The 27,663-nt window shown below is 40.0% G+C and overlaps 1 protein-coding gene across 1 annotated transcript in view; it reads right to left on the bottom strand.

Moving 5' to 3' along the window:
* Positions 1 to 1,566: 1,566 nt before the first annotated feature.
* DGKK (diacylglycerol kinase kappa) overlaps positions 1,567 to 27,663 on the bottom strand; it is a 193,725-nt gene continuing 167,628 nt past the window's right edge. Inside the window, exons 16-28 of the mRNA XM_066357797.1 lie at positions 20,740 to 20,844; positions 20,021 to 20,117; positions 18,926 to 19,033; positions 15,711 to 15,807; positions 15,360 to 15,467; positions 13,870 to 13,983; positions 13,391 to 13,525; positions 10,625 to 10,785; positions 9,980 to 10,121; positions 8,552 to 8,638; positions 4,857 to 4,967; positions 2,473 to 2,596; positions 1,567 to 1,637 (exon numbers count right to left, since the gene is read on the bottom strand). Coding sequence (XP_066213894.1) covers positions 1,567 to 1,637; positions 2,473 to 2,596; positions 4,857 to 4,967; positions 8,552 to 8,638; positions 9,980 to 10,121; positions 10,625 to 10,785; positions 13,391 to 13,525; positions 13,870 to 13,983; positions 15,360 to 15,467; positions 15,711 to 15,807; positions 18,926 to 19,033; positions 20,021 to 20,117; positions 20,740 to 20,844 — 1,460 coding nt within the window. The remainder of the gene's footprint in view (positions 1,638 to 2,472; positions 2,597 to 4,856; positions 4,968 to 8,551; positions 8,639 to 9,979; positions 10,122 to 10,624; positions 10,786 to 13,390; positions 13,526 to 13,869; positions 13,984 to 15,359; positions 15,468 to 15,710; positions 15,808 to 18,925; positions 19,034 to 20,020; positions 20,118 to 20,739; positions 20,845 to 27,663) is intronic.

The following is a 27,663-nucleotide window of genomic DNA, read 5'->3' as shown; positions in this document are numbered from 1 at the left end:
GACAGCACAGGTTGGAATAGTTCCTTAAATAGTATCCTAGACAAATGCAGCAAAACAAGAAGCATTCCTGTTTAGCCCCTTCTCTAGGGCATTGGTATTTTGCTCTCTTTCCATGCCTTGGCTCAGAATTTTAAGGGGGCATCAGAATCAGCTGGTCTATAGGTAGATCCTAGCCACTTTAAAGACTCTGAAAATGCACCAAAAGATTAGGAGTTCCACCAAGAACTATGAAAGTTGGTAGAAATGAGTGTGTGCATATGTGTATAATAATAGGGATGAGGGATAGAATCAGGGTGGGGCAAGATTCCTGGGTTAGCACAATAAATTATAGGGTCACTTAGAAGTTGAGTTGTAGTCTCAGCTCTTAAAATATATATATTATATTACATATAATATATACATCTTTATGTCTCTATACATAACCTATACTGCAACACAGCGGCAAAACATTGAGTTAGCAAACCAGCAAGAATGTAGCAAACACTCCATGGAGGCACACAGGCTAGGATCAAGGCAGTAGGAAGGAGCCTGTATGGTTGCCACAGGGGTGAATTCCAATCAATGGATACACACAGCCACCAGAGCACCACCTGGACATGTGTGAAGACATGCACACATGGAAAACCAAAAAATCTGTAGAGAGAGAAGTCACCACATCTACAAGGAAAGATTTCACATGATCATTGTAATAGGAAAATGGACAAGCCCCCAGGACTTTGTTCTCATCTTTTTTTTTTTACAGAGACAGAAAGAGAGTCAGAGAGAGGGATATATAGGGACAGACAGACAGGAACAGACAGAGATGAGAAGCATCAATTATTAGTTTTTTGTTGATTGCTTTCTCATATGTGCCTTGACCATGAGCCTTCAGCAGACTGAGTAACCCCTTGCTCGAGCCAGCAACCTTGGGTCCAAGCTGGTGAGCTTTGCTCAAACCAGATGAGTCCGTACTCAAGCTGGGGACCTCGGGGTCTCGAACCTGGGTCCTCTGCATCCCAGTCCGATGCTCTATCCACTGCACCACCGCCTGGTCAGGCTGTTCTCATCTTAATAAGACAACTAGAAGAGACCTACTGAAGTTGCAGTTTGCAACTGGCAGGGCTGGGGGGTGAAAGACAACCAATCCTGGGTATCCCAACCTGTCTCCTCATCTCCCTGAAAGTATTTCTTTCATTCTTTCCCTACTATCAACAGTTATTTTTTGTTTTTTGTTTTTGCTAGTCAAAGTAAACCATTTCCAAACTCTCTGAAGAGGTGAACTCCCTTGAATCTTTTGTAGATCCCCAGGCCATTCATAAAGTACTTCTCCCAATTAAATACTGGAGTTGCAGAAGGTGAACTGAATAAGACAACTCCGAATGGGAATCTTTGATCAATGAGATTATGTAAACCTCTAAGGTGAACTGATTGATTCCAGGAAAAGGGTACTAGTATAAAAAATTGAGGATCTTTCTTAGTGGTGTTCATATTTGTTCTGAAATAATTTAGTCTAGCCTATATTGAGGTTTTGAGAATATTTTGAGTAGAATTCTAAATGTTGTAAGCTCTCCTTTCAGCTTTCAGGGTCTACAGTTGAGATCTTGATGTTGGAGGGTCTTTTGCTTCATCTTCACGATTTCTGCGATGCCACAGTTTTCCTTCAGAGAGAAAATAATTATAATGAGGTTAGCACATTGCCAGATGCCTAAATGTATGGATCCTAAAGAGAACAAATAAAAAATCTGTTAGGAGACAGACTCATTTGTTTCTAATGTACCAACCATCTCTGAGCCATCCAAGAAAACTAGCTGACACCATGTGAATCGAACACAAATGGGAAAAGTTCTCAGAACCTGAAAATCCATGGAACTTCAGACTCTCAAATATTGTTGTCTCCCAATTGGCAGATTCTCACGGAATCAAACACCTTGGACCAAACTTTAGAAAACGCAGTCTGCTCCAGGAGATTCTCCCTGGGTATTTATGCGAACTTCTACTTCCTCAAAAACAAAACAAATGAACACCCTCCGTCCCTTCTGCCCCTCCTCCATGTTCACTGTTGCTATCTCTCTCAACCTTCCAAGTTGTCTGGGCCCCAAATTTAGGAGAGACCATTGACATTAGAATTGGCATAACTGACAACTCTAAGAGAAATTTCTTTTTAGGCCCAGTAACATATCAATAATGCGTAAGTCCAATTTTGAAGATGGAATGGAACCAAAATTCAAATAATGCAACATTGAAATTTTGTATTTTCAGGGACTTACTATAACAGGGAATATAAATGTTTAGCTAGGTCATAAAACCTGTTCCTGACCCTGTCGGTGCCCAGCACTGACATTCGCAACCCATCTCAAATAATACTGTTTTCTAGAGCAGGACTAAAATCTTGTCATTGTATTTGGCTGGGAGAGAGATTGCTTCAGGTCCCTGAGAGGTACTAGAGCTGATGGGGAGGTCTTCATGACCCCCATCCCTGTGGGGCAGACTTACCAATAAAACCCTGGACTTCTTGGCCTGATTTAGGCTTGTCTTCCTCTTCTAGCTTCTTTTTCCTTAATTTGGGGAACTTAACTTTCAATCTGAGGCTTCTACTGTCAGTGTCTGAAGACTTTTCCTAGGACACCAGAGCAAGAGGAAGATCAAAATGTTAGTTGCCTAACATTCAGAAACAATTCCTGTAAGCCTGGTAAGATGATGAATAAGGATGGATGCATAAAGCAGGTAGATCTGCTATCTATCCAGGTGTGGGAGATACCCTTAATCACTAGTCCCATGCCCTAGGAAGGCAGCTGTTTCTTACCAAGATCCTACTCTTTAGCAGGTGCTTTTCTATATACTTTAATATATGCTCTCATATAAGCCCCTCAAAAACCTTAGGTGGCTATTATTACCCTTATTATAGAAATGAGGAAACAGTGACTCAGAGAGATACAATGAAGCTAATTATTATACAGTGAAATCGCTAGGGCCACTGCTGGCTCATGTGGTACCTCTGCATGAATTAGGAAAACAATCACCTCTTTCTTCAGACATATGGTTTGGTCAGCCCCAACTTATCCCCTTGGCCAAATACCTTGCTATAAGGAAGAACCTGTCTTGCAGGCCACCTGGTTTCCTGTCTGGAATGTAAAGAAGGTTCTCTACAAATAGCTCTTAATTATAAATGTGGGTTCTCTGCTGTATAGATCATTAAAGCTCTTCAGTTCCAGCTTAGCCTCTCAGTCCTCTTGCTTCTGCTAAAGTGTGCTTGTTTTACTTCTGGTCTTAGTAAAACATTATTCCAAAGTTAACTTTGTTGCCAGAAAGTCCAGCCAAGCACATTCCAAGAAACTTTGGGATTTTCTTATATTCAATGTTATGTATGCCTCTGATTTTTCCATTAGAAGAAGAGTATAAATCTGTCCTCTTCCTGCTCTGGTTCCCAGTTACCCTCTCCTGTAGGCTATGTAAAGGACCTTTAGTACTGCCTTTGCGAGGAAACTTAAAGGAAGTGAACATGACCTTGCCCCTTAGTCAAAGCCTTGGAAAGCCCAGTGAATAACTGACTTGCATCCTGCTTTTCCTGCCAAAGTGAATCTGACTCTTTTGTGGCCTTAAGGTGAGCATGTTTAGTGTCATGTGAATAAGCAACATCTTCCTGGATTTTTTTAAATCCACTTTGCCTTCTTTAGAGCCTTCATCTTTATGGTAATACTGAAACCCAGAAAAGAGATTTTATGCCCCAGGCCAGGCCGACTCATATACTGAGACCTTAGACCATGGACAATTTTTCTAATTTCTCTCAGTATCCAGTTTAGTTGCTTAGTTTAGGAACTTGGTGAGATAATAGCTGCACTGTGTAATAAGAAAATAGGATGTTACAAGAGTTTGCTTCCTTTTTTGCATGACAGCATGTTTTCCCTTTCTAGAGGGCTACTGATCAGGAGCAGAAAAGTCATCAGCAAAGGCATATGAGAAAGTTATTAAATTGTTTATGACCTGAAGTTTTTTATAACTTTTTCTCTTAAATGGTAGTCTGATTACTGCACTAGTCCAAATATGCATGTGTGGCTTGCTCACAACATGCACATAATTGGTGTATGAAGTCAGAAATGAGTATAATGAGTAGGGAGCCAAGGATTCCTACAGTTTGAAATGAGCCATTCCATGATGGGGAAATTTAAAGGAAAACCCTGTCAAATCATAAAGAGAGTAATTTACCTAGTGCTAGGTAGATATTTCAGGGTCATTTGATTTATTAAAAAGGAATATTTTTATCTCAATAAAGTACTCAGAGCTGTCCAAAAATGATGATGTCCCTACAACTATGTTGTAACCACTATTGGTATGATTGATTTGCTTTTCAGCCACACATCTGCTAGGGGAAGTCAATGGAGAGCCTTCCATGCTCCCAGAGGGAAAGGAACAATAAGCATGGGGAAGTGATATTTGAAAGATTTAACTACCACTAAGGTCTGGGAACCAATCTCTTAGAACAGAGGTTGGATATCAACAACTGGTATGGTCACAAAGTTATGTACCTGATGAAATTTAGTTCTGGCAGCAGTCCTGAGCAGGGAGGGGAAATTGTGGCTAGATTAGCACAGAAAAAATGTAAACTTGCTTATTATTTCCCAATCATCTCCTGCCACATATTAATTCTTCTTTCTGGTTACTTTTCCATGGTCATCTAATTTTTCAATGTGCTTTCTGTCTTGTCCTGTCTACTTAAGATAAGGAAGTGGGAGGAGGAGGCTCTCTCTACTAAGCTCAAGCTAAAAGCCACTACTGGACTCCCTTTGCTACATCAGTCACTGTCCTTGCCCACACTAGAAGGTAGGACACCAAGAAATAATATCTCTTCCCCTCTATTTCCCAATCCCCAGGTCACCGACCTCTGGAACAAGGACTGAATTCATCCAGTTGATCTCAGATAGCTTTTCAAACGCCTCATTCATGGCATCCAGGAAAGTTTGCAGTGTGGCTTCATCCTCAGCATTTCTCATCTGGTGAAGACAAGAAGAAGAGTGGATGTCCAATGCCTAGCACCCTGCCTTCAGAAGCTCTTTCCCCCACCCTCACTCCTATTCCCTTCTAGTGGCCATGAGATCACAGGATACCAACTTTCATTTCCTTTGGCCTTATTGTCATGGAAGCATGTAGTGAGCTCTTTTCTTTCTCAATAGGGAGACCCCCCAAACCACAAGATGGTGGGGCTTTCCTTAGGGCTGGGCATGCTCACAGTTTAGTAAGTAGAAAGGCCTTTGACCAGAGTCAATTAACACTGAGTTATACCGTTACAGTTTAGAGTTCAGGACAAGGGTCTGTAAATAACAGCTACCAATTTTTGAGCACATACTGTGCCAGGCACTGTGCATTCATGATTTTATTTCATCTTTCCAATAAGTTTTCAATAGCTTGCAAAGTACTATTGTTCTCATTTTATAGATGAGAAAACAGAGTTAAAGAAATTTAGTGTTCACAATCACATGGCTAAGCAGAACCCAGGCCTGTTTAACTCTATAGCTTATCCTTTATACCACACAGTGCCATAAAGAATATGTGGAGTGACTGGTGCTGGGGAATTTTTATTACATAGTTACTGTAATTTAAAGGCTGCTTTGTGAAACAAGTAGAGACCTAGAGAGAGAGAGATTGATTCAATTCCCCTTCCTGGAAGAAAAGAAGACCCTGCCTCTTTAGGATATGCTTTAGCTCCTGTCTATTCACTCTTAGTAAGAAGTGAGTTCCAGATGGCTTGTCTCACAAGTTCAAGAAACATAGCTTAAGTATTTCCTAGTAACCACTGGCACCTGCTGAATGAACTATGTTCAGTCCATGGGAGGCTTAAAATGGATTCTTCTGGAACCATCTCCAACTCAGGCAAACTAAGTTCTAAACCAGCAACATAGGTGAGATTGTTCATGTTCCAGTAAATAGTGGGCTGGGAGTATGGGATATATGCTGATGTTTTCAACCTGAAAATGTTTTCCAGCCCACCTAATTTGGCCTCACCTCTCCCTTGCTGACATGCACTCCATTTTCAACCTGGCCCTTATGTGGCTTCTTGCTGTGCATTGGCCACTTGATGTTCTAGCCATAAGTGGAATGCTGCCAACTGTCACAAATGGGTGGCAAGTGAATGGGTGGGGGATGGGGTTGAAGGTTATGGGCAGTCAGGATGGGATATGAGAGAGAAACAAGCCAGTGCTGACAGAAAATCTCTTGATTTTGTTTTACAGATAATGATTTAGGACAGTAAAGAGTAGCCCAGATGCACAGGACATTTGTGTACGCATGGCTGTGGGATCAGGTAGAAATGGCCATCACTTAAAGGTAAACGGAGAAGGAGCAAGGAGTTCTTAGGGGCATACTTAACAGCAATGTTCAAATGGTGTTTGAAGCCAAACCCAAAGGCATAGAAAAAAAGAGGAATTTGTGGCCTTGTAAAATGATTCCTAATCATAATAAGAAAGGAATAAAATGGCTTTATAATGACATCTTATTTTGGCATCTGGAGACTCAGGCTCTGAAAAATAGTAGGTGGGTGGGCCTGAGTCTTGTGCTCTATTTTTCTGTCCTTTTGTTTCTAGTATAAACCTTGTCTGGGGCTCTTCTCTGAAATAAATATGCAGACTGACTTAGTCCTAGGACTTTGTTGCTTATTTCTTGGTTCCTGTCCCAACACATCACTAGCCATAGCACAACTGAGGTTGCCAAAAAGGAAAGTGGAATTTACTTCATCATAAATCTATATCCTCCTGCCAACACAGAGCTCTGTACTGTCCTTCCTCAAGGGGAGGAATAACAACACCCAAATGAAATAAGCCTTATCTCCATGCCACCTCTATGACATAGCCTTTCTGGAGATATTTGGCCATCTTTTCTGGAGCTACTTGGTCATTATTAGTTAGCTGCTGCCTGACCTATGGTTTCATTTGGTTGTGTGTATGTGTGTTTGGGTCCTTATCAGGTCTTATGTTAAACATGGTATGGGCTCAATTTGGGTTGTTGGCTGGCAGGATCCAATATTCATGCCATGATCCTCAAGAAAGCTTGAGTGGCAATGAAAGTACAAGTTCCCATGTTTCCTGCTGCCCAAACTGGCAGGTCATTGAGTTATGCCTATATAGAGAAGGTATTTCTAATGCTATTGCCTAAGGAAAGACTCTAGCTTGGGGTTCAGATGCGGGGACATCTTGACCTGACTGACTTAGGTACCCCGCTGCCTGTGCAGTGTGCCAATTAGATGGGAAATGGAAAAGGGGAAGCACATACACTTCTTGGGATATCAACTCAGAAACCCCTCTTCAAATAAAACATAATTGGATGACAAACAAGAGCAGCATCTGCCTCATGGCCTTAACAGGCAACCCGAAAATGGGGTGGCCATGATCAGTTGACTCATCAGGGCACACTCACCAGGTGTATCTATGAGATTTGCCTTCTGAGAAATGCACAACTATTCTCATAGCTCCAAAACTGAACCTCAGTCTGTTTTCCCTAATGCTAATAAAATTCACCACCTATCAAGCTCTACTATGTGCCAAGCAGAGCTTGACACTTAATATACAATAGTTGGTTTAATCCCTACAACAACCTGGAAAAGTTGGGATTACCATTTCTATTTTGTAGATATGGAAACTGAGATCCAGAAAGGTGAAATTATTTCATATACCTAGTGTAATGGATTCAATAGTGTCCCCTCTCCCCCATCACAAAAGAGTTATGTTGAAATTCTAACCCCAGCGTCTCAGAATGTGGCCTTATTTAGCAACAGGGTCATTGCTGATGTAATTGGTTTTCAAGATGAGGTTATACTAAAGTAGGGTGGGTCCATAATCCATTATGACTGGTATTCTTATAAGAAGATGGCCATTTGAAGACAGGAAGACACAGGAAGAACACTGTGAAGATGGAGGATCGGAATAATGCATCTACAAGATAAGGAATGACAAAAGATTGCCAGCAAATCACTAGAAGCTTGGAAGAGGCAAGGAATGATTCTCTTACAGGTTTCAGAGGGAATATGGCCCTGGTGACACCTTGGTTTCAAGCTTCTATTCCTATAGAACTATGAGACAATAAATTTCTGTTGTTTTAGGTCACCTAGAGTTTAGTACTTTGTTTTAGCAGCCTTAGGAAAGTAATATATCTGGTAAGTACCAGATTTGGGATTTGAACCTTAGGTCTCCCAACTTTTGCTGCTATTCCATACTATCTTGCCACATGATGAGAGAAGCATGTGGACACTTGGGAGATAGAGAACAGTTTGAAAAAACTTGCCTTTTTCTACTGTAGCTGTTTTAGGTATGAGAACAACTTACTTTTGATTGGCCTGGACCCAGAAGACATTGCCAAAGAAGAGGGGGAGATTTTTCTTCAAGGATATGGTAGTCCCTATGGATTTATGTAATCTATGAAGTGATCAGTGAAAATCCTGGGTGAGGATGACACAGCAGGGACTGCCAGAAAAGCACCTGGTTAAGATGATCCTATGTATCTTCCAATTCCCGAAAAGTAAGCATAGATCATGACCATCTTCAGATGGGATACTTTGCCCTCCCTTGTTCCATCCCCCTCCACTTACCAAGTTTTCATCCAGGAAAGCTTTGGTGTCATCGTAGAGCCTTTTAAGACTAAATGTAACATCTATTGCATCATTTCTGCTTAAAGTCTAAGAGGAGAAGAATGGAAAAGAAAGGAAGGTAAAGGACAAAGTCAAAGATGTTTTTGGTTAATAAGCATGCAGCAACTGACTTCTCTGTGGGAAGGGAGGAGCAGACTAGTAGGATATGGCTGTAGGTAAAAAAGTCATTCAAAATATAATACAACTAAGCCCTGGACAGTTAGCTCTGTAGTAAAGCATCAGCTTGGTCTGTGGAAGTCCCGGGTTCAACTCCCGGTCAGGACACACAGGAGAAGCGCTCATCTGTTTCTCCACCACCCCATCTCCTGTTGCCATGGCTAGAATGAGAAAGTTAGCCCCAGGCACTGAGGATGGTTCCATGGCCTTGCTTCAGGTGCTAAAATAGCTCAGTTGCTGAGCAACAGAGCAGTGGCTTCAGATGGGAAGAACATCAACCCCAGACAGGGGTTGCCAAGTGGATCCTGGTTGGGGCACACGTGGGAGTCTGTCTCTCCACCTCCCTGCCTCTCACTTGATTTAAAAATATATATACAATATAACTAATATAGCATGGTCACCAACCAATCAGAACTGATGTCAGCTGTCAACTATTATAGCTGTATTGGTGTATCCTATAAAGGGGGCAGTACAACTTGGCATTTGGCATCATTGATTGAATACTATGGGAATAAGAAATATGCAAACCAGAGAGTAAATTGAATGCTACTTGTTGCCACTGGGCTAACACTACCTTTCTTATGGTAGGTAAAATTAGGCCCAACCATCTCTCTTCTTGAAACTCCAGGCCTTGAGCTCCAGACCTCCTCCAACTAAGATCTGGCCCCAAATAAGTAGGTAACCCAAATTTTAGGAGGTCCTGACCCTGCATGTGGCCCTTTTGTATCCTTTGCTCAGCACTAAAACTACTTTTTAAAAGCATCCCTTAAATATCTGGCAGTGGGTAAAGTCATGGGATAGCACATTTAACATCACATATTCTAATCTAGACCTATTTATCAAGAGGGAAATTAAGACAGCCTAAATCTCAGGTTTCAGTGACAGGTATTACCTTAACAGGTTACCTGGGATGAGGAAGGGTCAAGGCCAAGTTTTTGTCCATTGACTTGCCATTTCTCATCTACACTAGTGTGGTAGGTGGCTATCAGGGCTAGCTCTCAGATGATGAAATATGCTATGGGATTCTCCTATCAGCCACTCTGGACCTATAACAGCCAAGGAATACTTATTTTCCCTTCCACTCTATCCATCAGTTTCTTGATATATCATTTGCCCAGTTTCTCCATGCAGCCTACGGCTCTGCTTCTTTCCTTTTCATCCCATTTCCTATTTAGTTTTACTACTTCCTTCATCTTTCCCTTGCCCCATTACCTCAACGGGAGTACAGGAAGCTGCAACTACCTCATTACCACTGTCTTGGCCATAAAATACATCTTTCAGGATGTTGATGCTGTCGTTTACAGAATCCATAAGAACAGATACATGTTGGTGGACCTTGCTCAGGTTAGTAAGTCTGTAATAAAATAAAGACAAATAGATGAGTCTGGAGTTCTGAAGAACTTCTGGCCTGGGGTGCTGGTGAGGGTTAGAATAAGAATAGAAAGCCTTGGTTATCCAAATTGGTACCATCCTGCTATCTCTATTTTTCTCTAGGTAGCCACCTGTGCTAAAAAAATTTCTACTCTAGGTATTCACCTTTGTCCTTTCTTATCTCACCTGTATTAGATACTGAGTGATTCTGGAGAGTGAAGACCAGTACAAGGATGAGTCCTGTTGGGTCTGGGGAAGCAGGAAAAAATCAACATTCGTCTCTGGGTCTAATTGGAAAGGTCTAAGCTGGCTTATTGCTGAGCACAAAGACCATTTCCTGTCTGGACTTTAGGGTTTCTGCTGATCTTTAGAGGTTTGAGTAAGATTCCTTTCTGAGACCAAGTTCCCCAGTAGCTAATTGACACAATTGGCTCTTCCTCTCCCTTGTTAGGATTCTCAGGCCTGTGTTGGGCTAGTTCCACTTACCTGCTGATGAGGTTTTCTGCAAGCTGAACTAAATGCTGCATCTGGGAAGACTCCTCCTCAGAGAGGTTATCTTGAGATTCCTTGGAATCCAACTGAGGTTGAGAGGCAGCTTGAATTTCAGTATGCTTGCACTCCCACCTTTTCATTGAGTTTTCAAAGTCCTGGAGATAAACACAGTGGCAGATCCTAATGATTGCTGTAGTTAAGAAGGCATGTGACAGATTTGTTTGAGTCTGATATTTCTGGGTATAGTGGGTAAAGGAAAAACAGGACCCCATTCATTCCCTCATACACCCACCTATACACCTATATACTTATCCATTGTTTTCTTAAATATATCTTCTGTACCAGGCACTTTTTAGTTTTTGCTGCTATTGTTACTATGCTGAGTCTTGGGACAATATGATTCAATCAGATAGATGCCTGCTTTCCAGAAATTCCTATTTGAGGGCACTAACATCAATAAGACAGTGGGGCACCTTTCATGCTCCCTTCTTTGCAAAATCTAAGCACTATATTATGATAGATTTTAGAGCCAAAAATATTTAATTTAATTTGGAATCATCCTTCTATCATTTACAGGCTGTAAGGCCTTTACCAAATTATATAACTTCTCTAGTACTCATTTTCTTTACTGGTAAAATGTATATATAACCTGATTTCAAGTTATACTACTGAACCATGATAATCAAAACAGCATGGTATTGGAAGAAAAACCAACATACAGTCCAATGGAACAGAATCAAGAGCCCAGAAATAAAACCACACACACACACACACACACACACACACACACACACACACACACACACATATATATATATATATATATATATATATATATATATATATATATATATATATATACACACACACACACACACATACATACAGACAAATCATCTTTGACAAAGGAGCCAAAAAACACAATGGAGAAAAGAAAGCCTCTTCAATAAATGGTGCTGGGAAAATGGGAAAGCCACATGCAACAGAATGAAACTTCACAACAGTTTATCACTCTGCACAAAAAATTCAAAATGGACCAAAGATCTAAATATAAGACCTGAAACTATAAATTACATAGAAAAAACCATAGGTACTGAGCTGATGGACCTTGGCTGTAGAAAACACTTTATGAATTGAACCTTAAAGGCAAGAGAAGTTGCCTGATTAGTGGTGGCGCAGTGAATAGAGCATCGAACTGGGATGCCGAAGACCCAGGTTCGAGACCTCGAGGTCGCTAGTTTGAGCATGGGCTCATCTGGTTTGAGCAAAGCTCACCAGCTTGGACCCAAGGTCGCTGGCTTGAGCAAGGAGTTACTCAGTCTGCTGAAGGCCCACGGTCAAGGCACATATGAGAAAGCAATCAATGAACAACTAAGGTGTCACAACGAAAAACGGATGATTGATGCTTCTCATCTCTCTTTGTTCCTGCCTGTCTGTCCCTATCTGTCCCTCTCTCTGACTCTCTCTGTCTCTGTAAAAAATAAATAAATAAAATAAAGGCAAGGGAAGTAAAGGCAACAATAAAAGAATGGGACTATATTAAACTAAAAAGCTTCTTCACAATAAAAAAAATCTAGAATAAAACAAAAAGGCAGCCAACCAAATGGGAGATGACTCTTGCAAACACATCTCCAAAATATATCAAGTGCTCAGAAAGCTCAGCAACAAATGAGCAAACAATCCAGTTAAAAAATAAGAAGAGGACCTGAACAGACACTTCTCCAATGAAGACATACAAAGTACAAATAGATATATGAAAAGGTGCTCATCATTGCTAGGTATTAGAGAAATGCAAATCAAAACCACAATGAGATACCACTTCATACCTGTTAGATCAGCTTTTAACAATTAGACAAGCAATGGAGAGGTAGTGGAGAAAAAGGAACCCTCATTCACTGTTAGTGGGAATAAAAAATGGTACAGCCATTATGGAAGAAAGTATGGTAGAACCCAAAAAACTAAGAATAGAAGTACCATATGAGCCAGCAATCCTCTACTGGATATCTACCCAAAATATTAGTATGGAAAGACACATGCAATCTCATGTTTATTGCAGCTTTATTCACTGTGACCAAGACATGGAAACAACCAAAGTGTCTCTCAATAGAGGACTGGATAAAGAAGAAGTGGTACATATATACAATGGAATACTACTCAGTCATAAGAAAAGATGACATATCACAATTTATGACATGGAAGGACCTTGAGAACATTATATTGAGTGAAATAAATAAATCAGAAAAAGCTAAAAACTATATGATTTCACACATTGGTGGGGTATAAAACTGAGATGTATGGATATAGATAAAATGGAAGTGGTTACTAGGAAGAATGGGGGTGGGTGGGTGGAGTAAAGATGGACAAATATGATGACGAAAATGATTTGACTTGGAGTGATGGGCACACAACACAGTCAACAGTCAAATGCTACAGAAATGTTTACTTGAAATCTATGTACTGTTATTCACCAGTGTCACCCCATTGCATTTAATTTTCTCGATAAAAAAATGAAAAATAATGTTTCAAGGGGCTTCTTTACAAATGCAAGTTTCTATGAACTACCCATCCTCATTCTGATTCACTGGGTCTTTGTGTAGGCCCCAGAAATGTGCAGTTCTAACAAGCAGCCAAGGCAACTTTGATGCAAGTAGCCAGCAAACATCCCTTTGAGGAATTCTGCTTGTCTGGAATTATTCAGTACTCAGGAAATGTTGTAGATGAGACAATTTAGGATCCCAGGACAAACCTTTCATTTCTTACCAGATTTCTTGTCAGCATCTGGGCAGCATTCTTGTATCTAATCTTGATAAGGCCTGGTCTCTGAACCCAAGCCTCACCATCTACTTGCACTGGGATACCTTCTTCACCATCAATGGTTATCATGACTTCACGGCACTGCCAGAGAAGAGGAGGAAGAATGGTGCAGAAAAATGAGGCAACTACTGTAGACCAATCTGATAATCCCACAGTCATGGCTATAATGTGTATCTGAAGCAAGACTAGCAAGGCTGTAACCCGACTATCTTAGAGATGAAACAGGTGCTACCTATGGGCTTTTTGCTCCTTCAGTCCCTACCACCTCAGTTGGCAACCTTAGCCAGTACCCTGCTGTCCACCAGATAAGCCCATCCCTCCATCCTGACATTCTTATACCCAGTTAATTCTTGGGAAAACTTCATATCGTGGGTTGTAGCCACAGAGCTCAGTCCCATTTTGGTGGCCACACAGTCCCTGCCTACCTGGGCGATGCGATGATGATGCAGATTGATGATACGGGACATTGCCATTTGTATGGAACCAAAGATTGCCACCACCTCCAGCTTCCCATCATCTATTGCAGGAGCTTCATATTCCTGAGGAAGAAGAACCCTTTCACATATCCTTTTGAGAAACCATACCTTGTCTACCACAAGCAGGTATGCTTTAAAGCAGGGGTCCCCAAACTTTTTACACAGGGGGCCAGTTCACTGTCACTCAGACCATTGGAGGGCTGGACTATAAAAAAACTATGAACAAATCCCTATGCACACTGCACATATCTTATTTTAAAGTAAAAAAACAAAACGGGAACAAATACAATATTTAAAATAAAGAACAAGTAAATTTAAATCAACAAACTGACCAGTATTTCAATGGGGAATATGCTCCTCTCACTGACCACCAATGAAAGAGGTGCCCCTTCCGGAAGTGTGGTGGGGGCCGGATAAATGGCCTCAGGGGGCTGCATGCAGCCCGCAGGCCGTAGTTTGGGGACCCCTGCTTTAAAGCTTCCTACTAAGCATTTTTCTAACTCACGAAGAGTAGAGTAATTTATATCAAAAGGGAAAAGATGATGTCAGGGAGCCAATCTGGGAAAAGGGCCCTGATATCATAACTCTTAGTTCCTTTTGAGATCAGAGCTCTGACATGGTCCCATCCCTGTCCAGTCTAGCATCATAACTGCCCAGGGCCAGTCCCATTGGCCTTATGGGCTTCTTGGGTGAGCTCAGAGGAAAAGAGTCATGGTTGATTTCCCACACAAGATTTTATAGACAGACCTCCTTAGAGAAAAGAGAATGGCCTGACTAACCATTCAAGGATCTGTCAGACCTGAGGAATGAAACATTCAAAGTCTAGGCAACAGCTAGGAATTGATCTGATCCTGAGATCTTTAGTTGATTCTTCTTTTCTGTGCTCTGAAATGCTAATTGCCTTTTTTTGGACAGAGACAGAGAGAGTCAAAGAGAGAGACATAGGAACAGACAGACAAGAAGGGAGAGAGATGAGAAGCATCAATTCTTCATTGCAGCTGCTTAGTTGTTCAGTGATTGCTTTCTCATGTGCCTTGGCCAGGAGACCACAGCAGAGCAAGTGACCCTTTGCTCAAGCCAGTAACCTTGGGCTTCAAGCCAGTGACCTTTGGGCTCAAGCCAATGACCATGGGGTTATGTCTATGATCCCACACTCAAGCCAGTGACCCCTGTGCTCAAGCAGGCAACTTTAGGGTTTCAAACCTGGGTCCTCCACATCACAGTCCAATGCTCTATCATCCACTGCATCACTGCCTGGTCAGGCGCTAATTGCCTTTTTTAAAAAAACTGCTTATACAGCTGTCACTAAAAAAGGTTCCCAACACAGCTCCTCTTGCCCTCATTGTCTACTTTCTACTCTAGTCAGTCCAGCTCTTCTTTCTGAGAGACTTTAGAAGGACCAAACCCTTCTCCTTCCCTGTTCCTTTTTCCATACTTACCATGGTTGCTGTGCTGCTTCCCCAGAAGTTGATGCCTCCGGCATAGCTGGTAATGTTGAGCACTACAATGCCTTGCAGGTTTGGCAAAGAGATGGCTTCTCCATCACACTGAAAGATATAAATGTGGAAGGACATTTACAGAAATCGGGGAAGGGCTCTGTCCTCTCTTTGTGCTTTAATTTTCTTATCCGTAAAATAGAAATCTAACTTCATGCCTTTCTCCCATGAACTGTGAGTGAGGATCAAATTTAAAGCTTGGGAAGAACCAAGAATATAAGGAAAAGTTGATTCCCAAGGTCACAGGATTTCTTTTTTCTATGCCCAGGAAGAATTACCCTGTTTTCTACTAACCTCCAGGTGCACTCGTTCTTCCAGTTTCTTGTAAGAGCGCTGCAAAAGTTCCTTGCTTCCCAAAAGACCATACCACATCTTGTTCTTAAGGCGGCTACTACAGGGAGATAAAAATAGAGAAAGGTAGTCACAGGGTAAATAATATAAAGATAAATGGCCTGACCAGGCAGTGGCGCAGTGGATAGAGCATCTGACTGAGATGCAGGGGACCCAGGTTTGAAACTCCGAGGTTGCCGGCTTGAGCATGGGCTCATCTGGTTTGAACATAGCTCACCAGCTTAAACCCAAGGTCAATGGCTTGAGCAAGAGGCCAGTCAGTCTGCTGTAGCTCCCTGGTCAAGGCACATATGATAAAGCATTCAATGAACAACTAAGGTGCCACAATGAAGAATTGATGCTTCTCATTTCTCTTACTTCTTGTCTGTCTGTCCCTCTCTGTCCCTCTCTCTGTCTCTGTTACAAAAAAAAGATAAATCGATGAGAAAAAGCAAAAGGGGATGCCATTTTATTCCTCAAGAGCCTTCATGTATAGCAGAATCATATTGAATGATTACTGGACATAAGAGGGGATTCTAGAATAGTGTAACTGGTATTCTCATTCAAATACCTGCTGAAATGGTTTCCTGGGCCCCCTTGAAGGTTCAGCATCCCATTTATATGTTTTCTTTGCTGCTGAAATTGACCCAAATTTGGAAGAGATAGCCAATATTCAAAAAGTAATGATCATAAAAAGCTGTGAGAATAGCTGGCTGGTAGACACCAGCTACTCTGGAAAGTGCCACACTAGGAGTTTAAGATTTCAACTGCTTGAAATCAATTTCATTTGAAACATATTCATTTGATTCTTATACTGCAATCTCTTTGAATCATAACTTTTCTGGCAAAGTGGAGGAATTTTATAAGATCTGTCTATCAAACGTTTAATTCAATGCTATAGAGCTTAGAGCTAAGTTTATTAGGTAGATTGTAGAGAAGGAGCCAATGGAGAGAATAAGAGACAAGCAAGGATATTATGAGACTTGGTGTGAAGGTGGAAAATACAGGGTCCTATTGATTGTACAATCTCTGCTAAGAAGAGGCAGGGGAATTACAGTAACTAGAAAGGCTGGCTAAAATTTTTGTGAATTTTTATTTTTATTTATTTATTTAAATAAATACTAGGGTACTAGGGTGACATTGATTAATAAGATTATATAGGTTTCAAGTGTGCAATTATATGTTTGTTGCATTATGTGCCCACCACCCCAAATCAAATCTTCTGTCACCATATATTTGACCCCCATTACCTATCCCACTCCCCTTCCCTCTGGTAACCATCAGACTGTTGTCTGTGTCTATGAGTTTTTATTTTTAAAGTAAAGCCACAAAAATGTACCACTTTAGGTCATGAGTTTTGAAATATAAGAAGGCTAACATAGAATTATGTGGACTCTTTAAAACCACAAGTTCTTTGAGCGCTTAAGTTTTCCTGTGTATAAAAATAGGAGTTTAGTTATATAGAAATGCAAAATACCTAGAATAACCAGGACAATCTTAAAAGGAACAAAACTAAAGGACTTTCATCTCCCAATTTCATAAATAAACTATAAAGCTATAGTTATCAAAATAGTGTGGCATTTGCATAAGTTAAACACATAGATCAATGGAATAGAAATGAGAAAAAAACCCCATACATTTATGGTCTTTTGATTGACAAATGTGCCAACACCATTCATTGAAGGAAAGGTTAGCTTTTACAAATGATGCTCTCCATAAAATCTCTAGATCTATCCATCTGTTGCAAAACATTGGACGTCCTTCTTTTTTTGGAAATGATTATGCTGTCATAATCATCTAGCATAATCAGAAAGACAAGTACTATATGATTTCACTTATATGTGGAATTTAATGAACAAAATAAACTAACAAACAAAAAAGAAACAGGCTCATAGTTATAGAGAACAAATTGACAACTGTCAGAGGGGAGAAATTTTGGGGGACTAAATGAAAAAGGTGAAGGGATTAAAAAAAGGAAAGAACTTATAAACACAAACAATGTGAGAATTATAGAAGAAAAAGGGGGGTGGTGGAGTTGGAGGAGGGTAGAGAGAAATAGGTGGTAATGGAGGGAGATTAGACTTGGGGTGGTAAACACATAGTGAAATATACAGATGATGTCTCATACAATTATGCACCTGAAACCTGTATAATTTTATTAACCAATGTCACTCCAATAAATTCAATGAAAATTAAAAAAAAAATTAAAATAACAAATGGTGCTGTTATATATGTATATATGTGCAAAAAGATAAACTTAGACCCTTACTTCATACCATATACAAAAACTAACTCAAAACAGATTATAGACTTAAATTTAGGAGCTAAACAAAAAATTTTTTTAAGTAAACTTAGGAGCAACTTTTAAGACCTTGGGTTAGGCGAAAATTTCTGTGAGACAGGATCAAAAGCATGGTTCATTAAAGAAAAAAATTGATCAATTGGATCTTATCAAAATCCAAAAGTTTTGTATTTGAAAAGATAATATTTAGAAAATGAAAAGAAAAGCAATGATAAAAAAGACAAGTAACTGGGAAAGAGTATTAAGAAACTACATGTCTAATAAAGTATTTATTCTTCAGCCAAAGCCTGCTGTGAAAAAGGTTCTGGTAGAAGGTGGTAGGGGTGGTGGTGGAGAAATGGTGTGGTTTCCATTTATCAAAGTAACTCCACAGCTGTCTAAGGATTGGTCTGTAGTACAAAAGTACCACAAGGTGCCAAGAAGGCAACACTGGATAGAATAAAAATCTGTGGGTCCAAAGGAGCTAGGTTAGGAACACCAAGAACTAGTCAATTGATGCTTTGTACTCTTGCCAAGCAAAAACAGACCTGAAGCCACTAGTAGGAACTGTCAAGTTCTAATAGACAGAACAAAGATAATTTGTTGAACTGAGTCAATGTAGTCTGTTTTTAATAACAGTGACACAGTTAGCTATGTTTACACAGCAACCCACAGGTCTAGACTGTGAAGGCAGTCCAAGTCCAAGATGCCAATGCACGGTCATCACAGACCAGATCAACATTTGGGTAAAGCACTAGAATAACCTTTGGGACTAATGTTTTTCTTCTAAAGGACCTCTTTCTTTCTGTTGCTTATCTGAGAGGTAGGGAATGTAAGACTATATGTAAGTATAGTGATTGTCTGTGTTTATGGAGGGAGGAGAGTGTCTTTTCCTTACTTGTATTGTCCTGGGTGTTGATCTCTTCTGGTATTGAACTCCAGAGAAATTTTAGCATCCAGTCCAATTCCAAAGTAGTTGTTCATGACGCACTTTTCTTTGAAACATCTGAAATTGCATAAGAAAAAGGAGGACAGACATTGGTACCAAAAAAAGAAACACCATTATTATTGGGCAGTAGACTTCACACAAATGGTAAAAAAATAAAAAATTAAAAAAAAATTAAAAAAGGATGAAAGAAGGCTTCCTATACATTGGGCACAAGCCTTAATGTTTTTTTAAAAGCCTTAATGCTGGTTGTTAAACATTTGGAGCATACCATTGATCAAAACTCATTGACATGAAACCGCAGCTATGAACTTAAGCCAATGGTGAAGTAGAAGGGAGTGGGGGCTGGAGATAGGAATAAATGGAATGCTGCAGAAACTTCAATACTTGCTAACTCCCTCCTTTGGAAGACTGAAAATGGGTACAGTGTAGCTACTCAATTTTAGATAATTTTAAAAATTCATTTCTTAACTGACCCTACATCTCTCACATGAGATTTGCCTTCCTTAAGCACAGTACAGAAATTGGGGTCTCTAACTGGTATTCAACTGATTTTCTTAATGGAACTCAAAATGAGTGAATGGGACAGAACTTGGTTGCTGGGAATATTCCAAACCAGTAGGACTAGTGAGACATGCATCTTTGGATTTACCACCTAGTCCCCTAAATGCCCATTTATTTTTAGTACCTCCAGTCATTTATTTAATAGTAAGTTATAAAACAAGTCATTTGAATGAACAACAGCTAATATTTATTGTTTATAATAATAATAGCAATAATACACATTCATACATATAGCAATAAAGTATGGTTGCAAAATACTGCTCAGTGTAAGTACTACTTGGCATATATAAACTCAATAAATACAACAAATCTATGTCACAGGTTCTACGATTATTTCCACTTCACATGTGAGAAAACAGGCTCAGATTGGCTGCTGAAGGTCACACAACTAGTAAAGTACACTCAGGATTTGATTCTGGGTATCTTTAGACTAGGCTCTTAACCAGAGAAAAGAAAGCCATAAAAGATCATAGAACTACTCACATAGTTTCAGGTGTAAAATGTAAGTGCTCCAAATTAAGGTTTTCTAGGTCTTCACGTTTGAGAGAAGGTATAGAAGATAAAGTGCCACGACAAGATCCTAGACACAAAAGACATCACCCTGGTTTTAGATGCCAACAAAAAACCCCCGTCATCTCTTGTATTTCACCCTATTTTCTCTGTGGGACTAGGGTCAAGCTCAATGACTCTCTTATATTAAAATTTTTTTAAAAAATATTTATTCAGCAAGGGAGGAAGGAAGAGAGAGAAAGACACTGGAGCATTGAGCTGTTCCTGTATGTGCCCTATGCAGGGATTGAACCATCAACTTTGTGCTTAGGGACAATGCTCTAACCAACTGAGCTATCCAGTCAGGGCTCAATGACTTTCTCTTAGATAATGTTCAGGATCTGCCTTCCAAAGAGGGATCATCTTGGATGGACAAGGGCATCTATTGAGAGGACAGTAAGGTTGAGTTGCTTGCTTGTTGAAACTCACATCTTGGGCTGGCCAGCCTTTTCAAAGGACTTAATGGTGTAATTATTTCTGAGTATTAGCATAGGATCTTATAGTGTGAGTTTTCTGGAAAAGAGGAAGTGATAACTACTGAAGAGTAAGATTATGGCTAAAGGAAGATGTATGAAAACATACCTTTATTCTCTGGTCACTAGAAGACAGTAATAAAGGAGAGAATAAGAGAAGAAGAAGAAAAAGAACCTTACGTTGTCTTGGGCTTGTCTGGCTAATATCCTCTGAGTCATCTTCTGGGAAGAAAGCTAAAGTAAAGTTCTTCACTGATATTGCCTGTCGGCTTTGTTCATCCAGAACTGTAGACAAAAAGTGGAAGTAAGGAGGGAGGAAAGGGAAGGAAAAAGAAAGGAAGGGGGCAAAAAGGATGAAGGGAGGGAGAATTAAAAAAATTATTTAAAAAATTATACTTAACAGCGTGCCATTGATCAACAAGAGTACATAGGTTTCAGGTAAACATTTCTATGGAATTTGAACTGTTAAGTATGTTGTATACCCATTACCCAAAGTCAAATCATTTTTGTTACCATATATTTTGCCCTCTTTACTCCCTTCCCCTCACCCTATCCTCCAGTAACCACTTTACTTTTATCTATGTCCATGAGTCTCAGTTTCATATCCCATTAGTTTATAGCTTTTTGTAATTTACTTATTTCACTCAGTATAATGTTTCCATGTGGTAATAAATGGGCAATATGTCATCATTTCTTATGGGTGAGTGGTATTCCATTGTATAACTGAATATGTACCACATCTTTTTTATCCAGTCCTCTATTGAAGGACATTTTGGTTCCTTCCATGTCTTGGCTACTGTGAATAATGCTGTGATAAACATGAGGGTATATATGTCTTTATGTACTAATCTTATTGAGGTTTTTTTTTGGTAGATACCTAATAAAGGGATTACTGAGTCATATGGTAGTTATATACTTAGTTTTTTGCGAACCACCATATTTTCTTTCATAATAGTTGTAGTAGTTTGCATTTCCACCAGCAGTGAATGAGGCTTCTTTTTTCTCCAAAATCTCTCCAACACTTGTTATTACCTGTCTTATTGATAATAGCAATCTAACAGGTGTGAGGTGATATCTTATTGTAGTTTTGATTTGCATTTCTCTAATAGCTAATGAAGCTGAGCATCTTTTCATATATCTGTTGCCAATCTGTACGTCCTCTTGAAAGAAGTGTCTGTTCGGGTCCTCTCCTCACTTTTTTTTTTTTGTATTTTTCTGAAGTTGGAAACGGGAAGGCAGTCAGACAGACTCCTGCATGTGCCCGACTGGGACCCACCCAGCATGCTCACCAGGGGGCGATGCTCCACCCATCTGGGGTGTTGCTCTGTTGTGACCAGAGCCATTCTAGACCCTGAGGCAGAGGCCATGGAGCCATCCTCAGTGCCCGGGCCAACTCTGGTCCAATGGAGCCTTGGCTGCGGGAGGGGAAGAGAGAGACAGAGAGGAAGGAGAGGGGGAGGGGTGGAGAAGCAGATGGGCGCTTCTCCTGTGTGCCCTGGCCAGGAATCAAACCCGGGACTCCTGCACGCCAGGCTGACGCTCTACCACTGAGCCAACTGGGCAGGGATCTCCTCACTTTTTAATTGGATTGTTTGCTTGTTTCTTGCTGAGCTTTGTGTGTTCTTTATATATTTTGGATATTAACCCCTTATCAGAGCTGTTGTTTGCAAATATCATCTCCCATTTAGTTGGCTGCTTATTTGTTTTGTTGTCAGTTTCTTTTGCTGTGCAGAAGCTTTTCAGTTTGATATAGTCCCATTCATTTATTTTTGCCTTACTTCCCTTGCCTTTGAGGTCAAATTGATAAATTGTTCTCTACAGCCAAGATCCATGAGCTTAGTACCTATGTTTTCTTCTATGTGATTTATTATTTCAGATCTTATATCTAGGTCTTTGGTCCATTTTGAATTAGTTTTTGTGCAGGAGGACAAACTGTAGTTAAGTTTCATTCTTTTGCATTTGTCATTCCAGTTTTCCCAGCACCATTTATTGAAGAGGCTTCCTTTTCAACATTGTGTGTTTTGGCTCTATTGTCAAAAATTTTTTTGTTCATATATGTGTCATTTTATTTTGGGGATCTAGATTCTGTTCTATTGGTCTGTATGTCTGTTTTTCTGCCATTACCATGCTGTTTTAATGATCATGGCTCTATAGTATAATTTGAAGTCAGGGACTGTGATATGTATGGCTTCTTTCTTTTTTCTCAGGATTGTTTTGGCTATTCAGGGTATTTTATGGTTTCATAAAAACATGGTGATTTTTTGTTCTATTTCTTTAAAAAAATGACTTTGGGATTTTGACAGAGAATGCATTAAATTTGTTTATATTGCTTTGGGTAATATGGCCATTTTAACTATGTTGATTATTCCAATCCAGGAACATGGGATATTTTTCCATTTCATTCTGTCTTTTTCAATTTCTTTCAATAATGTTTTGTAATTTTTAGTATATGGATGATTCACATCCTTTGTTAAATTTATTCCTAGGTATTTTAACTTCTTTGCTGCAATTGTAAAATATTTTGTTTGAGTTTCTTTTTTAGTTTCATTGTTGGTGTATAGGAAAGCAACAAATAGACTTTTGTATATTGATTATGTATCCTGTGACTTTATTGTATTAGTTTATTTTTTCTAATATTTTTTGGTGGAATCTTTGGGTATTTCTATGTACAAAATCATGTCATCTGCCAAAAGTGATGCCTTTACCTTTTTTCCCCAATATGGATGCCTTTTATTTCTTTCTCTTGCCTGATTGCTCTGGCTAAAGCTTTCAGAACTATGTTGAATAAGAGTAGAGTTGGGAGATGACGTCAGAGTAATGGCGGGGTAGGAAGCGATACCGATAAATCTCCCCCAAAACTCAACAAGATCTTCAACCAGAAACAGAAAAACCTATACTTGGAGCTTCCAGATGCTTCGCAATACACCCAAAGGTATGATTGAGTGAAAAATTGGCTAAATATATAACCAAACCCCAAAGGAAATAGGGAGTAAGAAATGCTCCGCCTTCCTCACTAACCTAAACAGGGCGGCTTTCTCTGGTAACTGTGAATATAGAAACTGAGGCGGGCAAAGGGGGTGAATACATCCAGGCCGCGACACAAACAGCCGAAACAGGCTGTGGCACGGAGATCCAAGCCAAGGAAAATCTGATCCTGTGGCAACCCGGGCAATACAAGCTAACACTCGCGCCAAACCCAAACAAAGAAAGACAAGCGGTGCGGACATTTTACCCGGTCTCCTGGTTGGTGCGCAGTTAGTGGGCGAGAGATTTCTTCCTAAGCCCCGGAAGTGGGTGCCCGTGTTGCCCCACAGAGAGGCAGGGTCAGAGGCCTTTCTGTGGGCCGAGGGCAGAGTCTCTGGGCAGCCCCAGCGCCCTGGGAAAGCCACACACGGGAGGGAGTGAGAACTAATTCCAACGGTGGAGATTTTCCGTACTGGAGGGTGTTTCACTCAGAGGGAAACGCGGCCGGCCTCATATCCTGGTTTGCACGCGCAGATAAGGAGTGAGCGATTCCTCCGAGTGCCTCGGCAGTGCGCGCCCGTGTTATCGCACAGAGGGGCAGAGTCAGGGGCCTTTGTGTGGGCCAAAGCGGAATCTCGGGCCGCCCCAGCGCCTTGCAAAAGCCGCGCACGGGGACGGAGCGAGACTCAATTCCAACGCTGCAACTTTTCCCTGCGGTTGGGGGTTTCACTCAGAGCATGAGACTGCTGGCCGGATATCCTGGTCTGCGCGCGCAGCCAGTGAGTGAGAGTTTCCTCCAAGCGCCCCGGAAGTGGGCGCCCGCTTGTGTTACCGGACAGAGTGGCAGAGCCAGAGGTCTTTGAATGGCCGGAAAGCCCGCCTGATTATGCTAGCAGCTCTGACCGACTGAGCCTTACCCAGAGCCCTGTGCTGAGTGGAAATAGAGTGGGGAGTTGCCAGCTCTTTGAGCCTCTTACTATCCAGGCAGAGGCAGCAGCAACCCCATAGCTGGATTATCAGGCTACTAATTGAGGAAGGAAAGACTAGGAGAAAGGCTCCAGGAACACGGACTCTCTCACTGTCGGAGCCTATAAATGCTAATAGCCTCGACTGCCAACGAGACTAAAGCACAATACATGACATTGCCATAGAGACTTATCAACTGCAAACCTCCACCTGAGCGTGGCAAAGGGGCAAAACCCGGGGTACATAGTCACCGACCAGGAAGAGGGAGAGAAAAGAAAAAGCAAGAAGATAACCTCTCAAAATCAAGAATAATCTGCAGACTTTATAACCTATCCCATTTTGGTATATTTGTTTGTTTGTTTCTCTTATCTTCATTCTTGATACTTTTTTTTTCCTCCTCCAATTTGGCCGATAAACTCTCTACCGGTCTTACTCTCTCCTCTTCTTGAACTACACTACCCATAAGTGTTACATCTCCCATTATCTTTTCTCTTCTCTTCCTTTCTCTCTATGAGGGTTGCACTCCAAAACCCTTAACTCTCTCTCTCTCTCTCTCCTTTCTTTTTTCTTCTTTTAGTGGTTCCCTCTTTTTTTCTCTCTCTCTCTCTTTCTTTTCTCCCTCTATATTAGTTTCTTCCTTTCTCCTTTACATCTCCTCTCATTCAAACCTCAATAACAAACAAATTATCTTATCTGGGACTCAAACTTATGTTTGTGGCATTTTGGGGGTTTTTTACTTCACCTTTTTAACTCACTAGCAGTGCTCCCATCCCTGGCTCTCCATATTATCTAGTTCTTGTTCCACTAAATACAATAGTAATTTTTTAATTTGTCCCCCCATTTTTCCGTTTTCCTCTTAATCCTCTCATCATAACTCTTAGACAACCAACACCTAAAAGCAAATCATTTTATTCTTGACCCAAATTTTTTCCTTATTTGCTTTTTGTGGGTCCATACGCTCTTTTTTTTTTCTTCATTTTTCTTTCTTTTTTTTTTTTTTTTTTTTTTTTTTTGCCCCTTTATTACTTTTCCCCAATTCAGGCCCTCCATCACAGGCATTGTTTGTTATAATTCACAGTCCACCACAAGATTTTATCAAGAAAGAGGGGAGAGGAGAGGAGAGGAAAAAAGGAGGGGGGGAATAATTTCCTTTTTTTTTTTTTTTTTTTTACTTTTTAAAATTTTTATTTTATTTTATTTTTCTTTATTTCATTATTAATTTTTTTTTAAAAAAAACAACTCTTTTCGATTTTTTTAAATTATTTTTTTAAACTTTTTGTTCTTTATTAAATCTCATTAATACTATCAACAAAACCACCCTCAGATGCCATTAAGGAAGAGAAAATCGAATATCATGGATACAAAAGAAAGAGAGGTAACACAGCTAGATGAGGAAAAATCTATGGAGAAAAAATTTAATATATTGGAAACCTTGGAGCTAAATGACAGAGAATTCAAGATAGAAATCCTAAAAATCCTCCGAGATATACAAGAAAACACAGAAAGGCAATTTAGGGAGCTCAGAAAACAACTCAATGAACACAAAGAATATATGTCCAAGGAAATTGAAATTATAAAAACAAATCAAACAGAGATGAAAAACTCAATTCACGAGCTGAAAAACGAAGTAACAAGCTTAGCTAATAGAACAGGTCAGATAGAAGAGAGGATTAGTGAAATAGAAGACAAGCAACTTGAGGCACAACAGAGAGAAGAAGAAAGAGACTCAAAAATTAAAAAAAATGAGATAGCCCTACAAGAATTATCTGACTCCATCAAAAAGAATAACATAAGAATAATAGGTATATCAGAGGGAGAAGAGAGAAAAAATGGAATGGAGAACATACTCAAACAAATAATAGATGAGAACTTCCCAAGCCTGTGGAAAGAACTAAAGCCTCAAGTTCAAGAAGCAAACAGAACTCCAAGTTTTCTTAACCCCAACAAACCTACTCCAAGGCATATCATAATGAAATTGACACAAACCAACAGCAAAGAAAAAATTCTCAAGGCAGCCAGGGAAAAGAAGAATACAACATATAAAGGAAGGCCCATTAGATTATCATCAGATTTCTCAGCAGAAACTCTACAAGCTAGAAGAGAGTGGACCCCAATATTTAAAGTCCTGAAAGAGAGGAACTTTCAGCCACGAATACTATACCCATCAAAGCTATCCTTCAAATATGAAGGAGAAATAAAAACACTCACAGATATAGAAAAGATGAGGGAATTTATCATCAGAAAACCCCCACTCCAGGAATTACTAAAGGGGGTTCTCCAATCAGATACAAAGAACAAAAAAAAACAGAGCCACAAGTAAAAGCTCCAAGAAGAACACAATAAAACCAAATTTAAACTGTGACAACAACAAAAAGAAAGAGGGGGAGAAGATGGAGATTAACAGTAGCAAAAGACGATGGAGTGCAAAAGTACTCACAAAACAGTTCGCTACAATGAACAGGGTAGGGACCCTTTTCATTATTCAAAGGTAACCACCATTGAAAAAACCACCACAGAAGCACATGAGATAAAAAAGATAGCAACAGTGGAAAGATGTATGGAATACAACCAAATAAAAACAAAAGATAGAAAAACAAAAGAGAAGGACCAAACAAGACACAAAACTAACAGAAAGCAAGATATAAAATGGCAATAGGGAACTCACAAGTATCAATAATTACACTAAATGTAAACGGATTAAACTCACCAATAAAAAGGCACAGAGTAGCAGAATGGATTAAAAAAGAAAATCCAACTGTATGCTGCCTACAGGAAACTCATCTAAGTAACAAGGATAAAAACAAATTCAAAGTGAAAGGCTGGAAAACAATACTCCAAGCAAATAACATCCAAAAAAAAGCAGGCGTAGCAATACTCATATCGGATAATGCTGACTACAAGACAGGAAAAGTACTCAGAGACAAAAATGGCCATTTCATAATGGCTAAGGGGACACTGAATCAAGAAGACATAACAATTCTTAATATATATGCACCAAACCAAGGAGCACCAAAATATATAAGACAGCTACTTATAGATCTTAAAACAAAAACTGACAAAAATACAATCATACTTGGAGACCTCAATACACCGCTGACGGCTCTAGATCGGTCATCCAAACAGAGAATCAACAAAGACATAGTGGCCTTAAACAAAACACTAGAGCACCTGGAT

Source organism: Saccopteryx leptura, chromosome X (assembly GCF_036850995.1).
Source record: "Saccopteryx leptura isolate mSacLep1 chromosome X, mSacLep1_pri_phased_curated, whole genome shotgun sequence".
Taxonomy (NCBI): domain Eukaryota; kingdom Metazoa; phylum Chordata; class Mammalia; order Chiroptera; family Emballonuridae; genus Saccopteryx; species Saccopteryx leptura.
The sequence above is the reverse complement of the archived record's forward strand: the minus strand, read 5'-3'. Positions and strand labels throughout refer to the sequence as shown.